The sequence below is a fragment of the Armigeres subalbatus genome, chromosome 1 (genome assembly GCF_024139115.2).
Source record: "Armigeres subalbatus isolate Guangzhou_Male chromosome 1, GZ_Asu_2, whole genome shotgun sequence".
Lineage (NCBI taxonomy): Eukaryota > Metazoa > Arthropoda > Insecta > Diptera > Culicidae > Armigeres > Armigeres subalbatus.
The window spans coordinates 96,709,034-96,725,245 of NC_085139.1; the positions used below are offsets into that span (position 1 = coordinate 96,709,034).

General features: G+C 46.8%; 1 protein-coding gene across 4 annotated transcripts in view; it reads left to right on the plus strand.

Annotated features, from left to right (window-relative positions):
• Positions 1-5,044: 5,044 nt before the first annotated feature.
• LOC134203240 (yemanuclein) overlaps positions 5,045-16,212 on the plus strand; it is a 31,210-nt gene continuing 20,042 nt past the window's right edge. For 3 of the 4 annotated variants that reach the window (XM_062678133.1, XM_062678129.1, XM_062678127.1), the window contains exon 1: positions 5,045-5,719. In XM_062678133.1, coding sequence (XP_062534117.1) covers positions 5,447-5,719 — 273 coding nt within the window. In that variant the 5' untranslated portion in view covers positions 5,045-5,446. The remainder of the gene's footprint in view (positions 5,720-16,212) is intronic. The other variant, XM_062678121.1, reaches the window with a different exon arrangement.

Consider the following 16,212-nt stretch of genomic DNA (forward strand, 5'->3'; position numbering starts at 1 on the left):
CCACTGCGGACGAAGCAACCTTCTTCCCTCCACTCGGAGTTGAATCAACGTCTGCCTCTCTCTATGACAAACTCCATCGGAGAAGATACGGCCCCAACGCCGTCATCCTGCCCGGTCCTTCCCACGTAAGTACGGCTACCACAGACGACCATGGCGAGGGACCTGCCTCCGGAAGAGCTCTGGGCGAGAGCACACCCCCGCCACAAACCTGGTCTATCACCCCATTTTTCCCGTCGCCCTCCCCATCTCTGCCGGTTGCGGGTTCCGAACCAGCAACGCCACCCACAACGTTTCCTCGGACCTCTCCATCCGGTAACAACCCACCAACGTCCCGTACCAGAACAACACCGTACAGAGCAGCGCACCAGTGGCACTGCAGTGGAATCTAAACGGGTTTTTCAACAACATCTGCGACCTGGAACTGCTAGTAGGGGTGCTCTTTGGAAAAGGGTGAGGGTGTGGGGGGAGGGGTATTGCTAAGTTATTGATCAACTCAGTGTACCTTTTGAACCCCTTGGCCGATTTCAACCAAATTTGGAACACACACTCTTTATCTTAAGGAGATGACGATAAGAAGGTTAAGTATGCTCTTTGGAAAGGGGGGAGGGTGTGGTTCCTCACAACAGCGTCTGTTCTCCATGTTAGGGGCAGCTGATCATCGTCCGAGTGCCAGCGAGGGACTCTAAGTGAAACTGTGCACCATGGTCCACCGGAAATAAGGAGGAATGGTCCTCCGGAAATTTAGGGGGTTTGGTGTCAGGCCCTGCAAGCCAGCCTTTAAAAAATCATAAGCAACGAACAATCAACAAGAGAGTACGGACCGGAACCATCGGCGAAGACCACTGCGACGAAAAGGGACTAGCGATTGGAAACTCGGTTCGTGGAACTGCAAATCTCTCAACTTCATCGGGAGCACACGCATACTCGCCGATGTGCTCAAGGACCGTGGATTCGGCATCGTAGCGCTGCAGAAGGTTTGTTGGAAGGGATCAATGGTGCGAACGTTTAGAGGTAATCATACCATCTAACAGAGCTGCGGCAACACACACGAGTTGGGAACAGCTTTCATAGTGATGGGCGATATGCAAAGGCGCGTGATCGGGTGGTGGCCGATCAATAAAAGAATGTGCAGGTTGAGGATCAAAGGCCGGTTCTTCAACTTCAGCATAATCAATGCCCATAGCCCACACTCCGGAAGCACTGATGATGATAAGGACACATTCTACGCGCAGCTGGAACGTGTGTACGACAGCTGCCCAAGCCACGACGTCAAAATCATCATAGGAGATTTGAACGCTCAGGTTGGCCAAGAGGAGGAGTTTAGACCGACTATTGGAAAGTTCAGCACTCACCGGCTGACGAACGAAAACGGCCTACGACTAATTGATTTCGCCGCCTCCAAGAATATGGCCATTCGTAGCACCTACTTCCAACACAGCCTCCCGTATCGGTACACCTGGAGATCACCACTGCAGACAGAATCACAAATCGACCACGTTCTGATTGATGGACGGCACTTCTCCGACATTATCGACGTCAGGACATATCGTGGCGCTAACATCGACTCTGACCACTATCTGGTGATGGTTAAACTGCGCCCAAAACCATCCGTCATCAACAATGTTCGATACCGACGACAGCCGCGGTACTACCTAGAGCGACTGAAGCAACCTGATGTCGCCACTGCATACGCGCAGCATCTCGAGGCAGCGTTTCCGGAAGAGGGTGAGTTCGATGGGGCCCCTCTTGCGGGCTTGACAGTCAAAGCAGCCATTAACGACGCAGCGGAGAACAACGTCGGGTATATGGGTCGAAGTCGACGGAACGATTGGTTCAACGAAGATTGCAGACAGATTCTGGAGGAGAAGGACGCAGCGCGGGCGGTCGCGCTGCAGCAAGGTACCCGGCAGAACGTGGAATGTTATAGACGGAGGTGGAGACAGCAGACCCGCCTTTTTCAGGAGAAGAAACGCCGCCTGGAAGAAGCGGAGTGCGAGGAGATGGAACAGCTGTGCCGTTCTCAAGATACACGCAAGTTCTATCAGAAGCTCAATGCATCCCGCAAAGGCTTCGTGCCGCGAGCCGAAATGTGCCGGGATAAGGATGGGAGCATCTTGACGGACGAACGTGTGGTGGTCGAAAGGTGGAAACAGCACTACGAGGAACATCTGAATGGCGCTGAGAGTACAGGCAGTGAAAGTCAAGGCAGCGGAGGAGATGACTACGTCAGTTCAGCGGACGATGGAAGCCAACCAGCCCCCACCTTGAGGGAAGTTAAGGATGCCATTCAACAGCTGAAGATCAAAAAAGCAGCTGGTAAGGATGGTATCGGAGCTGAGCTCATCAAAATGGCCCCGGAAAAGCTGGCCACTTGCCTGCACAAACTGATAGTCAAAATCTGGGAAACCGAACAGCTACCGGAGGAGTGGAAGGAAGGGGTTATATGCCCCATCTACAAGAAAGGCGACAAACTGGAGTGTGAGAACTTTCGAGCGATCACCATCCTTAATGCCGCCTACAAAGTGATATCCCAGATCATCTTCCGTCGTCTGTCACCATTAGTGAACGAGTTCGTGAGAAGTTATCAAGCCGGCTTCGTTGACGGCCGCTCGACAACGGACCAAATCTTTACTGTACGGCAAATCCTTCAAAAATGCCGTGAATACCAGGTCCCAACGCACCATCTGTTCGTGGATTTCAAGGCGGCATACGACAGTATAGACCGCGTAGAGCCATGGAAAATTATGGACGAGAACAGCTTCCCTGGGAAGCTTACCAGACTGATCAAAGCAACGGTGGATGGTGTGCAAAACTGTGTGAAGATTTCGGGCTAACACTCCAGTTCGTTCGAATCGCGCCGGGGACTAAGACAAGGTGATGGACTTTCGTGCCTGTTGTTCAACATTGCGCTAGAAGGTGTCATGCGGAGAGCCGGGTGTAACAGCCGGGGTACGATTTTAAACAGATCCAGTCAATTTATTTGCTTCGCGGATGACATGGACATTGTCGGCCGAACATTTGCAAAGGCGGCAGAACTGTACACCCGCTTGAAACGTGAAGCAACAAAAATTGGACTGGTGGTGAATGCGTCAAAGACAAATTACATGCTTGTGGGCGGAATAGAGCGCGACAGGGCCCGCCTGGGAAGCAGTGTTACGATAGACGGGGATACCTTCGAGGTGGTCGAGGAATTCGTCTACCTCGGATCCTTGCTAACGGCTGACAACAACGTTAGTCGTGAAATACGAAGGCGCATCATCTGTGGAAGTCGGGCCTACTACGGGCTCCAGAAGAAACTGCGGTCGAAAAAGATTCGCCACCGCACCAAATGTGTCATGTACAAGACGCTTATAAGACCGGTTGTCCTCTACGGACATGAAACATGGACAATGCTCGAGGAGGACTTACAAGCACTCGGAGTATTCGAGAGACGGGTGCTTAGGACCATCTTTGGCGGTGTGCAAGAAGACGGTGTGTGACGGCGAAGAATGAACCATGAGCTCGCCCAACTCTACGGCGAACCCAGTATCCAGAAGGTAGCTAAAGCCGGCAGGGTACGATGGGCAGGACATGTTGCAAGAATGCCGGACAGCAACCCTGAAAAGATGGTGTTCGCTTCCGATCCGGCAGATACGAGACGGCGTGGAGCGCAGCGTGCGAGATGCGCAGACCAGGTGAGAGATAAGGCCTCGAACCGTGCATTGTGGCGTCAAATTGTTGATTCAGTCCGATTGCAAAAGAAAACTGCAAACCAAACTGGCTATTCCGAGCAAGGCCGGGTACAAAAAGCTAGTCTATATACATAAAAATAAATTTCTGTCTGTCTGAACCTTATAGACTCAGAAACTACAGAACCGATCGGCGTGAAAATTTGTATGCAGAGGTTTTTGGGATTGCAGTCCCCATGGGGAAGGTTTTTAAGATGGTTCGAGACCCCTCCCCCCTTTGCAGGGGGGGGGCTCCCATACAACTAAAACATCAATTTCTTCATAATTCGAGATCTAATCAGAGAATAAATCAATTTTAGTCGAAACGAAGTTCATCGGGTCTGCTAGTTTTAAATATAAATTGTTATCCCTACAAGAAGGTTCCCCGTTATGTCCTTACACATATCGGGCTGTGGCACGTGGCCCATACGTGAACAGTTTAACTTCTCATAGAACTTTCCTGCGTTATTATCGCGGTACAGTTGCTTCATGCTGGCACTTTTGACTCCGAAAAATCAGTTTTGTCTGTTCCGCGCCCGTTTATATCGTGCCTCGTTCGCCCTCGTGCTATGTTGCAGCAGTCTCACCCATGCTGCATTCTTCTCCTCAACTAACTGCTCACATTCGCCGTCATACCAGTCGTTTCTCTGATCCGGAGCCACCGTGCCTAGTGCAGCGGTTGCGGTGCTTCCAATGGCGGATCGAATATCTCTCCAGCCATCTTCAAGAGATGCTGCGCCTAGCTGCTCTTCCGTTGGGAGTGCCACTTCCACATGCTGCCCGTAGTCTTGGGCCAGTCTACCGCCTTGTAGCCGCCCAATGTTTAGCCGTGGCGGACGACTTCGACCCGTGTTGTACACCGATTCGCAAACTCTCCATTTGCCAGTAGTATTGAAACTTTGGAGTATCAACGCTAAACTATTGTAAACTTTCGTTCTTTCGTGCATCATGCATCTCCTATGCAGCACGTTCCAATCCCTTCCAAGCCCAACTCCTCAACCAATATCTTGATGCGAGCATGTTACATGAAACAATGTTTCGTAAGACATTGTCACTAGAAGACGCTGAAGTGAAATCGTAGGGCTTTAGGAACCAATTAGCAAACGTTCACTTTAAATAAATATAATAAATAAATAGCATTTAATAAATAAATAGCATTTAAAATGTTTCGCACATGTGCATCACCTGCAGCAGGTCAAAGAGGAAAACAACATTTGAAAGGTTTCCCGTACAGATCGCGCAACTCTGTCTCCGACTGCGCCCTTTCCGAAAAACTTCCGTATTCAATGACAGCTGACAGCTGTCAAACTGGCGGGAGCCGCGGGAGGGTTGTTTTATGCGCTCCTTCGGCACGGTTTATGCTCGAGAACAACCGAAGGAGAAGGAGAGGCCAGGGCTCGCCGCGTATACGTCAGAAACGTTGTTCAAAGTGTGAATTTTTTCAATTTCTCAAAAGCTTGAATATTCGCGAGTATTTTGTCGATTATCTGCGAAAAAGTGAAATGCGCGAAGTGCTGTTGTCATCGTAGATACGATTCCAGTTGCCGTGAACGAATACCGCCGTCAAACGCACCAAAACATCCGTGGCCCTGATCAGTGCTCCGAGAAAGTGGAAAAAGTGACAGTGAAAACGCAAGAATCTACGCGAATGTCGATGCCTTCGTCGTCCAACTTTGCCTACGACGGCTGCTGAAAAGCGGTCAGTGGTGCTACAGAGAACAAGCAAACGAAAGAAAATAATGTCGGAAATTAAACGTGTGACACTGACGACGATCAGTGATGTGGTGAAAAAGAGCCCCTTCGGCGGTGCGTTGGATCAAAACACGGATAGTTTCTTTTCCGGAGGTGGTGGTGCCTTCGGTGGATCGGGAAGCGGAACGGGTGGTGGTTCGGCCGGGAAAAATGCTGCCAGCAAACCGCGGAAAACCGTCCGGCTGGAGCTGGAGCTGTTCGAGCCGACGACTCAAAGCTTTCCGGAGTTCAACTTCTCCAAACTGATGCACGAGGAGCAGGTGAGTGTGTTTGTGTGCGAATCGAAGCGCGGGATAGTGGGTTCGGAAGGGGGTCGCTGAAGTGCAGAGCGGGCGTCTTGGGTGCTCGAAAATAATGAACCGAGGGGTTGATGGGAAATTTATTTTAAAAGAAAATCAGTAAATCGTGATATACTCGCATATTTTTCTGATAATTTTGTGTAATTTGTAACAGTAACAGTTCCGTAAGATAAATTAAAAAACTGCTGACCCGCCCAAAGAGCATGCCTAATGAGGTAGATTGAAGATTGACAGTCGGCATTCGATTCCAGCTCGTTCCGATTTTGTTCTTGTTTGGATTTTGTCATCATGTCTAGATTCTACAATATTAGTCCTTCCTGCAGAATTTGCATTTGGATACTCATACACCATAATTACTACATACCAGGGTTTCCCAAACTTTTTGGACATGCGACCCACCGGCCTCCGACAATATTTATGAATCAACATGCAAAAACATTCTTATACTTCTACTTCTATACTTCTTATACTCTTTTGATATGTTGTTTTATAATATTGTACGTTTATATCTGATTTGTTTTTCTTTGGTTCAAATAAAAAGAAATTTACCTTAGCATGAGAACAATAACGTAGACAAGAATAGTTCAAAGGAAACGTGATTTGGACTCTATTCAAATCCTCATCCTTCAAACTATCTATGTATATAAAACTCAACACTCGTACGTTTGTATGTATGTTCCAGCATAACTGAATTTATTGACCAAATTTTGAATACACGTTCTTTATCTTAAGAGCCAGTTTGTAAGAAGCGCGACCCTTTCTAAGGGACGACGTTGCAACGATGTTCTCCGATTTGGATGAAATTTTCTGGATTTGTTCATATATGTAAAAGAAGACATTTTGCATTCGTTGAGTAAAACCGTCCTTTAAAAATAATGGTAAAAAAACGCCAAAATAAAAAAATGCAATAACTTCGGCGATAACTGACCGATTTTGTTTAAATTTTGCACGATTCTTGTACTCTACTAAATGTCGGCTCCAAAAAACTCTAAATACAATTTTATATTTAAATTCTCTACAAATTTCTTGTGTCTTTATAGCTTCCCTTATTTGTTTGGTAATTTATTGACAGGTTGACGATAAATAGTCTGAAGGGAAATCTATACAAAAACAGAAATTTTGAGATTCTACTAGCTTCTACAATACTCAAACAAATAAGTGTTCAAGCGGTCAACATAGACTAGTTCTTCTAAGTATTGGTCCTAATAGAGCCAAAACTTCTGTCCGGGTCCAGTCTTGACAATTTAAGCTACCATGTAGCTCCAGCTGGATACCCAAAAAAATTGCACGATTCTTGTACTCAATTAGTTCTTTATACCAAGTGATTAATATGATTATAAAATAGTTTACTTTAGGAGAAAATGGAATATTTTTCACCAACAGATCTAAGATTAGCTGTCTAGGACAGAAAACTAAACCCATAGGGCAATAAAGGAACTGAAGAGCTTTCATTTTATATATAATTCAGAAGCGCCAACTCAGGATCGTCTAAAAAATTACAATTGTCTGCAACACTGTTTGTTTAAAAGAAAGTTTGGACGAAATTGGTGTTTCATGATCTGCCTGAAACTTACAAAGTTTATTCCGATGAAACTATCTGGAAAAAAATACAAGGACGGATAGAGAGGGCCAAAATAGACCTCCAAATATAAATAATGCCGCAAAACTCGATGAACGTAACCGCATTTCTTATATTTGATTTTTAGACTAAATATAGCAGAACGATTTGATTTAGCGATTTTGCTAGTTTGGTTCAAAATTCTTCCAAGCGTAGTCTTTTTTTTTTTTTAAGCTTTATTATAGTGATTTTTCAGAATTATAGAGTTCATCACTTAACCCAAGTGTAGTACTTTTGACGTAGGAGTTACGTCTTTCTTTACTATACTGGGTGTCATTTAGATTTCCCGCTTAACTTTTCAAAAGGACCTAAGTAACATTTATTTCATGAATTAATTTGAATAGCGCAATCAACAGAAAAACATGAAAGCTTTCGATTGCAGTACTCAAATCAATTCATGATCCTTTTGAAAAGTTAAGCGAGATTTTTAGAAATCGAGAGCGCTGGAAGGGAAGATTTCTAACGTTGCTAGCGGCTTTATCTTTCGATAGATTTTGAAGATTTATATATCAATCGACTCGGACACTCTCCACCATTTTGCCTATTTCATTTAAACTTAAGATTATTAACGATAAGCTATTGAAAATTTCAATTCTTGTCAAAGCCAGCAAAAATTTCATATGTAACCAAACCCGTACATTCCTAACACGGACATCAGAATGCGGTATGTCACGGGCCTTCGGGTACACCGCAAGATTTTCTTTGTGTTGTGCCGTGTGCGAGCCATTACAATTTGTGACAGCAGCGCGTACTGACGTGCTTTTTGCGCGCGCATTTTTCTTTTCGTTCGTACGTTCGCTGTGTTTACCTACACAGCAATGAAAATAAATACTAAGGTATGGAAATCCCTATACTGTGTGCGTGCCTTTCGTGTATGGCGAAAAACCTTTCACTAGTACATTCTAACGAGCTCCCATAAGAAGCCGTGCAAATATGTACGTCACCATTTGCTGTTTACATTTTTCATCATCCACTAATACACTTGCATTAAGGGGCATTAGGGGCAGCAGGGACTATATCCAAGGGCTTGACGATCCCTCCCCAGGCCATCTGCGAGTTGTGGCGCCTGTCTAGGATGTGGTGGTGGGGTTTGACAGTGGGCCCTGTTAAACCTCTATAAAAAGCTGCATGAATCCGCAAGTTGGGCACAAGCCCAAGTCCTGGTGTTAGGTGGGACGCTAAACAGCCCTGACACGACGGCCCTCCGACGAGACAGGAGGTTTGCGCAGGCCCAATAAGCCGCCTTTAAAAACAACTATTACGAACGACATAGAAGATAATACGACTCGATACAATCGGCAACGACCTAGGCGACGAATAAAGGATCACGATTGGAAGCTTGGAACATGGAACTGTAAGTCGCTAGGCTTCGCAGGTTGCGACAGGATAATCTACGATGAATTACATCTCCGCAACTTCGATGTCGTAGCGCTGCAGGAAATCTGCTGGACTGGACAGAAAGTGTGGAAAAGCGGGCATCGAGCGGCTACCTTCTACCAAAGCTGTGGCACCACAAACGAGCTGGGAACCGGCTTCATAGTGCTGGGAAAGATGCGCCAACGCGTGATTGGGTGGCAGCCAATCAACGCAAAGATGTGCAAGCTGAGGATAAAAGGCCGTTTCTTCAACTATAGCATCATCAACGTGCACTGCCCACACGAAGGGAGATTCGGCGACGAGAAAGAAGCGTTCTATGCGCAGCTGGCGCAGACATACGATGGATGCCCACTGTAGGACGTCAAAATCGTCATCGGTGACATGAACGCTCAGGTAGGAAGGGAGGAAATGTATAGACCGGTCATCGGACCGGATAGTCTGCATACCGTATCGAACGACAACGGCCAACGATGCATAAACTTTGCAGCCTCCCGCGGAATGGTAGTCCGAAGCACTTTCTTCCCCCGCAAGAATATCCACAAGGCCACATGGAAATCACCTAATCAAGTAACGGAAAACCAAATCGACCACGTTCTAATCGACGGCAAATTCTTCTCCGACATCACGAACGTACGCACTTACCGCAGTTGAATATTGAATCCGACCACTACCTAGTTGCAGTATGTCTGCTGTCAAAACTCTCGACGGTGATCAACACGCGTCGGAGTCGTCCGCCGCGGCTAAACATTGGGCGGCTACAAGACGGTAGACTAGCCCAAGACTACGCGCAGCAGCTAGAAGTGGCACTCCCAACGGAAGAGCAGCTAGGCGCAGCATCTCTTGAAGATGGCTGGAGAGATATTCGATCCGCCATTGGAAGCACCGCAACCGCTGCACTAGGCACGGTGGCTCCGGATCAGAGAAACTACTGGTATGACGGCGAATGTGAGCAGTTAGTTGAGGAGAAGAATGCAGCATGGGCGAGATTGCTGCAACACCGCACGAGGGTGAACGAGGCACGATACAAACGGGCGCGGAACAGACAAAACTCGATTTTCCGGAAGAAAAAGCGCCAGCAGGAAGATCGAGACCGTGAAGAGACGGAGGAACTGTACCGCGCTAATAACGCACGAAAGTTCTATGAGAAGTTGAACCGTTCACGTAAGGGCCACGTGTCACAGCCCGATATGTGTAAGGACATAAACGGGAACCTTCTTACAAACGAGCGTGAGGTGATCCAAAGGTGGCGGCAGCACTACGAAAAACACCTGAATGGTGATGTAGCAGACGAAGATGGAGGTATGGTGATGGACCTGGGAGAACGCGCGCAGGACATAATCTTACCGGCTCCGAATCTCCAGGAAATCCAGGAGGAGATCGGCCGGCTGAAGAACAACAAAGCCCCTGGAGTTGACCAACTACCAGGAGAGCTATTTAAACACGGTGGTGAGGCACTGGCTAGAGCGCTGCACTGGGTCATTACCAAGATTTGGGAGGATGAGGTTCTGCCGCAGGAGTGGATGGAAGGTGTTGTGTGTCCCATCTACAAAAAAGGGCGATAAGCTGGATTGTAGCAACTAGCACGCAATCACATTGCTGATCGCCGCCTACAAGGTACTTTCCCAAATGCCAAATATTCGATAAGTCCGTCCAGCTATTTAGCTTCGCCGACGACATAGATATTGTTGGAAATAACATGCAACCAAAGTAGTCACGGGTAGCCGAGATGATCAAGTAGGCCCTTGTTTATGTCCTGTCAACCGGAGCGGCTATAAAAGCCGTGACATCCAGAGCAAGAGTTTATTCAAGATTGGATCGCCAATGAGAAACAACCAACTGAGAAGCAAAAATCAACCAACTGAGAAGCTAAGAAACAGAAAAAGCAACTAATCAAATTGTTATTATTTTTCAAATCGTAAATAAAAGAAATACTATTTATCAAGTTTTTACCCTGCTGTTTTTATCAAACTTTTACCAAAATTTCCATCACTCCCCTTGATCATCGCCTACTTTATTTGATTCCAAAAGCGGAATATAGAAGCACAGGTACGGCCGATAACGTCGCAACATCCCTGGTTGCAGCCGCTGACATTTGGCCCTTCTCTCCGGCAGGTACGGCCGATAACGTCGCAACATCCCTGGTTGCAGTCGCTGACATATATTATGGCACGTATCTTTGAGAAGATGGAGGAAGCCTACACCAGACTGAAGAGGGAAGCTAAGCGGATCGGACTAGTCACCAACACGTCGAAGTCGAAGTACATAATAGGAAGGGGTTCAAGAGAAGACAATGTGAGCCACCCACCTCGAGTTTGCATCAGTGGTGACGAAATCAAGGTGATAGAAGAATGTGTGTACTTGGGCTCACTGGTGACTGCCCAAAATGATACCAGCAGAGAAATTAGGAGACGCATAGTGGCTGGAAATCGTACCTACTTTGGACTCCGCAAGACACTCCGATCGAATAGAGTTCGTCGTCGTACCAAACTGGCAATCTACAAAACGCTCATTAGACCGGTAGTCCTCTACACGAGACCTGGACGATGCTCGTGGAGGACCAACGCGCACTTGGAGTTTTCGAAAGGAAAGTGCTGCGTACCATCTATGGTGGGGTGCAGATGGCGGACGGTACGTGGAGGAGGCGAATGAACCACGAGTTGCATTAGCTGTTGGGAGAACCATCCATCGTTCACACCGCGAAAATCGGACGACTGCGGTGGGGCGGGCACGTAGCCAGAATGTCGAACAGTAACCCGGTGAAAATGGTTCTCGACAACGATCCGACGGGCACAGGAAGGCGAGGTGCGCAGTCGGCAAGGTGGATAGATCAGGTGGAAGATGACTTGCGGACCCTCCGTAGACTGCATGGTTGGCGTCGTGTAGCCATGGACCGAGCCGAATGGAGAAGACTCTTATATACCGCACAGGCCACTTCGGCCTTAGTCTGAATAAATAAATAATATGTTAGGATTCATAAAAAGGTTTGGCTACAACTTCCACGATCCATACACTATAAAAACATTATATATTGCTTATGTCAGATCGATACTTGAATATTGCAGCATAGTTTGGTCACTTTTAACAGTCCTCGTTCGCCCTCGTGCAGTGTTGCATTATTTTCTTCCACTAACTGTTCACATTGGCCGTCCTGCCAATCGTTTCTATGATCCATGGGAACCGTGCCGTAATGCAGCGGTTGCGGTACTTCCAATGTCGGAACGAATATCTCTCAAGCCATCTTCAAGAGATGCTGCGCCTAGCTGCTCTTCCGTAGGAATTCCAACTTAAGGGCCACTTCCAGCTGCTGCGCGTAGTCTTGGGCTAGTCTACCTTCTTGTAGCCGCGGCGGTTCCATCTCCTGTACTCGCGTACCAAGCCGTATCGACGCTAGGCAGATGTTTCACACAATTAGAACCTAAAGATTATGACGGATTAATGTAACGATCGCTATATTCGTTTTCTAAGCGATTAACTAAGGTAGCGTGCACCATTCCAAGTTGTTGTAATTCGGCCTAAGAGCCAAATTTTTTTTTTTTTAACGAAGGTAATGGAAATCTGCAAACAGACACCTGGGGAGGCGAACCCAGGTAGTGTGGGGATGGGATCACCACTCCCGACCCACTAAAACCAACTCCTTCCTCTCCAGTCATTCTCCATGACGTACACAAGTGCACGTATGCGCCTAAACTCTTCGACACTCCCCATGCAACACATTTGCACAAGACACACTGGCACCACATGTGCCCCAACACTCACCTGCCTATGCCGCTTGAATGACTGCAAGGAACCAATTAACAGGTACCCTGCAGGGGGTACCCCATGCCGCCATCTCACAACATAGACAGTCCTCACTCAGTGTGGTGTTCGCCCCGTCCTGCAGCAGGGTGGCACCACTTGTCTACCAAGCCGGAGGCGACCCTAGATTGGTGGCTCCTATGCCGCTCCTACCTCAGCTACGAGGCAGACGCTTTCATGTCTCCTATTTCTGAGGTGCCGCAGAAGCATCAACCCCCCGACACTCCTGCCAGTCATAGCGAGACTTTCGTGTCCCCTACTTCGGAGGTGCCGCAGAGGTATCTGCCCCCCGACACTCCTGCCAGGCCTAGCGAGACTTCACTCAGTCCGTCCCTAGAGCCGGATCACACTACTGCCTAAGCAGCCACTCTGACCATACGAACCGTGCGAGTCTGACTTGTGTGCTCGCTCATACATTCAGTCCCAATCGCTTGCACCACTTGTGCACCAGAGTCTATTATATAGAATTGCGCAAAGAGGATCTTCTTACACTTATTCTGAATGATGATCTTGTTAATATGTTGGCAACTTTCATTTTTGTTCAACCCTTCAAGTGACTTAACGGAAGTGTGCTTTTAATTCGTTAACTAAGTCACTCACAGAGTGCAAACACGGTAAGTTTCTTGTTGCCCCTTTATTGGGGGGCGCATTGAAATGTTTTGAGGCTGTTTCTAGAACAAATTCAATACATTTCAATTCTTGCGTTTTAATTCGCCATAATAATCATTAGGCGATAACAATACTTCCGCTTTACCAACAAGCATTTGTTTACTTTGCTCGATAGGTAGACGGTTTGACAGTTCAATAGGTAGATTTGGCTTCACTCTTTGCGTAACTCTATATATAATAGACTCTGTTGTGCACCACCCAAGTAACATTTCAAGTTTTATTCCGCTCTAGAAATGGTTTTCAAGATCGAATTACAAGAACTGACAATAAAACCCATTACTACAGGATTACCTTCTGATGACCACTATAAGAGTAAGATATGTCCAAGTGGCCCTCTCTGGATTACCACTATAAACCTCTTATAAGAGTATATAAAAATCCGTTTCAAGCCGCCCGCAAAAAAGGGAATTTGGCTGCGGCAGCTGTCAAAAATTTGCTTTGAAAAAAGAGAAACAAAATCTTGCAAACAAATAATAACAAACTAAAGTGTTGATGAAAATCATGATGAGGATGACTACAAAATAATACCTTTTTAAGTTTTTTCTCTAATGTACTTTCATGGAAACGAGGTGCGCGCTCGATTTCATGGTGAAAGCTAGTGCAAAAATAAGATTAAGCACTACGCGCTCGCAAAATAATATAGTTTTGGGCAATGAATTAAAAATTATTATAATATCAATAACGTAAATCTTCGCTAAACTAATTTATATATCACCCAGATATGTTTGTTTTTTATATCCTTCACCAAAAACGTGTCTTTTTGCGGCGAAAACACCGTCTAATCATAAATTCCAGTGATAAATTTCACTGACTTGAGGATGGTTCTCCATTTCCAATATGGCCATCATAGATTTCGATCAGAAAAATGTTGCTCTTATTAAACACCGTTATAAACCTTTTGCAATGTAAATATTCTTATTGGGGTTATTCATTTCACCACATTACGACCCAAAATTATGGCTTTGATCGAGCTTTGAAAATTAGACTTATTATGCTCTTCGTTACAACCGTAGAGCTGCTAACAAGACCAGTCGGCATTTGACGTTTGAAGCTTTTCGAATAGATTTATTAGAGGTTTATTGATAGCAATAAGATCGCTAATAAATCTGAGCAACTAGCCATGGTGACTGCTGTCATAAATCCGCTATAAAAATTAAATAAATCTAACAAGCATGAAAATTGTTACTTGGGCACTCTTCTGACATTCAGTCACTCACTCAGTGGGGGTTGTGATACCCCCATCTCCCATTTTTATCCACTCTGTGCACCTCCTGTGCATCGTTTGGGCGTGGAACACCCGGCACGTCAGGCGTGCCTAACACTCACCTGCCCAGGCTTTGATACTGCCAATAGGTCACCATTAGGTACTTTGCAGGCAGCATCCACCTATTGACATTTCGAAGCCCAGGTAGTCCTCAGCCAGTGTGGTGGTCTCCCCATCCTGCAACGGGGTGGCACCACTTACCTTACATGTCTCCGATTTCTGAGGTGCCGCAGAAGCCTCAACCCCCCGACACTCCTGCCAGACGCAGCGAGACTTTCGTGTCCCCTACTTCTGAGGTGCCGCAGAGGTATCTGCCCCCCGACACTCCTGCCAGGCCTCACCAGACTTCAGTCATTCTAACACTACCGACCATGTCCCTCACTCTGTGGGGGTATTACGAGTAATACCCCCAACTCTCATTCGCTTGCACCACAAGTGCACCACTTGGGGGTGTGTGGGTACCACCCACTGCCACCCGCTTGCCACCGAAGCAGCCCTCACTCTGTGGAACCTCCACAGGCTCCGTTAACGACCTGGCTAATTGTTTCACCCCCCAGGTCATTCATCCCTTCGGCACGGGTCGCCTGACACCTTGGGATTCGGGGTTAGGGGCTTGTATGCTTTAAGCGGCACACGGTCGCTTGATAAGGTTTGCTTGCGGATATGTGGTTTTTGGGAGGGAATTAACAGAGCCCCCTGTTAACCCCACCACCTCCTAGGCATAAACCCCCTGACTCGCAGACAGCTGGGGAGGGGTCGTCAAGCCCTTGGACATGGTCCCTGCTGCCCCCGCCTAAGAGCCAGATAACATGACTAAAAACTGCTATACCACCTCATGTCGAGAACCAAGATCTCTTCTTCTTCTTCTTATTGGCATTACATCCCCACACTGGGACAAAGCCGCCTCGCAGCTTAGTGTTCATTCAGCACTTCCACCGTTATTAACTGCGAGGTTTCTAAGCCAGGTTACCATTTTTGCATTCGTATATCATGAGGCTAGCACGATGATACTTTTATGCCCAGGCAAGTCGAGACAATTTCCAATCCGAAAATTGCCTAGACCGGCACCGGGAATCGAACCCAGCCACCCTCAGCATGGTCTTGCTTTGTAGCCGCGCGTCTTACCGCACGGCTAAGGAGGGCCCAAGAGAACCAAGATCAGTGAAAGCAAACCTTCTACGAGTTTTGAGTCCTCGGGAAAACTATCGTCACCCTTATGTGAATTAATGTGTTTTCACGATAAGCTAGAACAATAATGAGACAAGATTTGAATATGTCGCATCCAGTCATTATGTTTATCAGCTTCTCAGCTTTGCAAAAGCATATTTGACACGTACTTCAATTTCCATTCCTGACGGCTAACGCAAATCACGCGTCCGCGTATTTCCATTCCATGCATGATTGAATCCAAAGCCAAATCTGATGTAGGTGTGCAGTAAAGGGGGAATTGAGAAGCGTGGTTCGAAAAATGTATCATCGACAGTCGGTCAGGCATCATTGTGCAGTGCATCTTATGCGTTGATGCGACTGCAGATTTTCCTATTTTGGTTCCCCTTCCTTCGCTCCGTTCGTACGTATTATTGCGTAGTCTCGCACCTTTGGTCGTATTTTTCATAAAATGTAATTGGTGAGTACGTGACGTTTTGTAGACTGGCGATGTCCGCCGATCGTTTATTGTGTTACACCACGGCGAAGTGTGGGTAGCTTGCGTATTATCAAATTCTTGTTGAT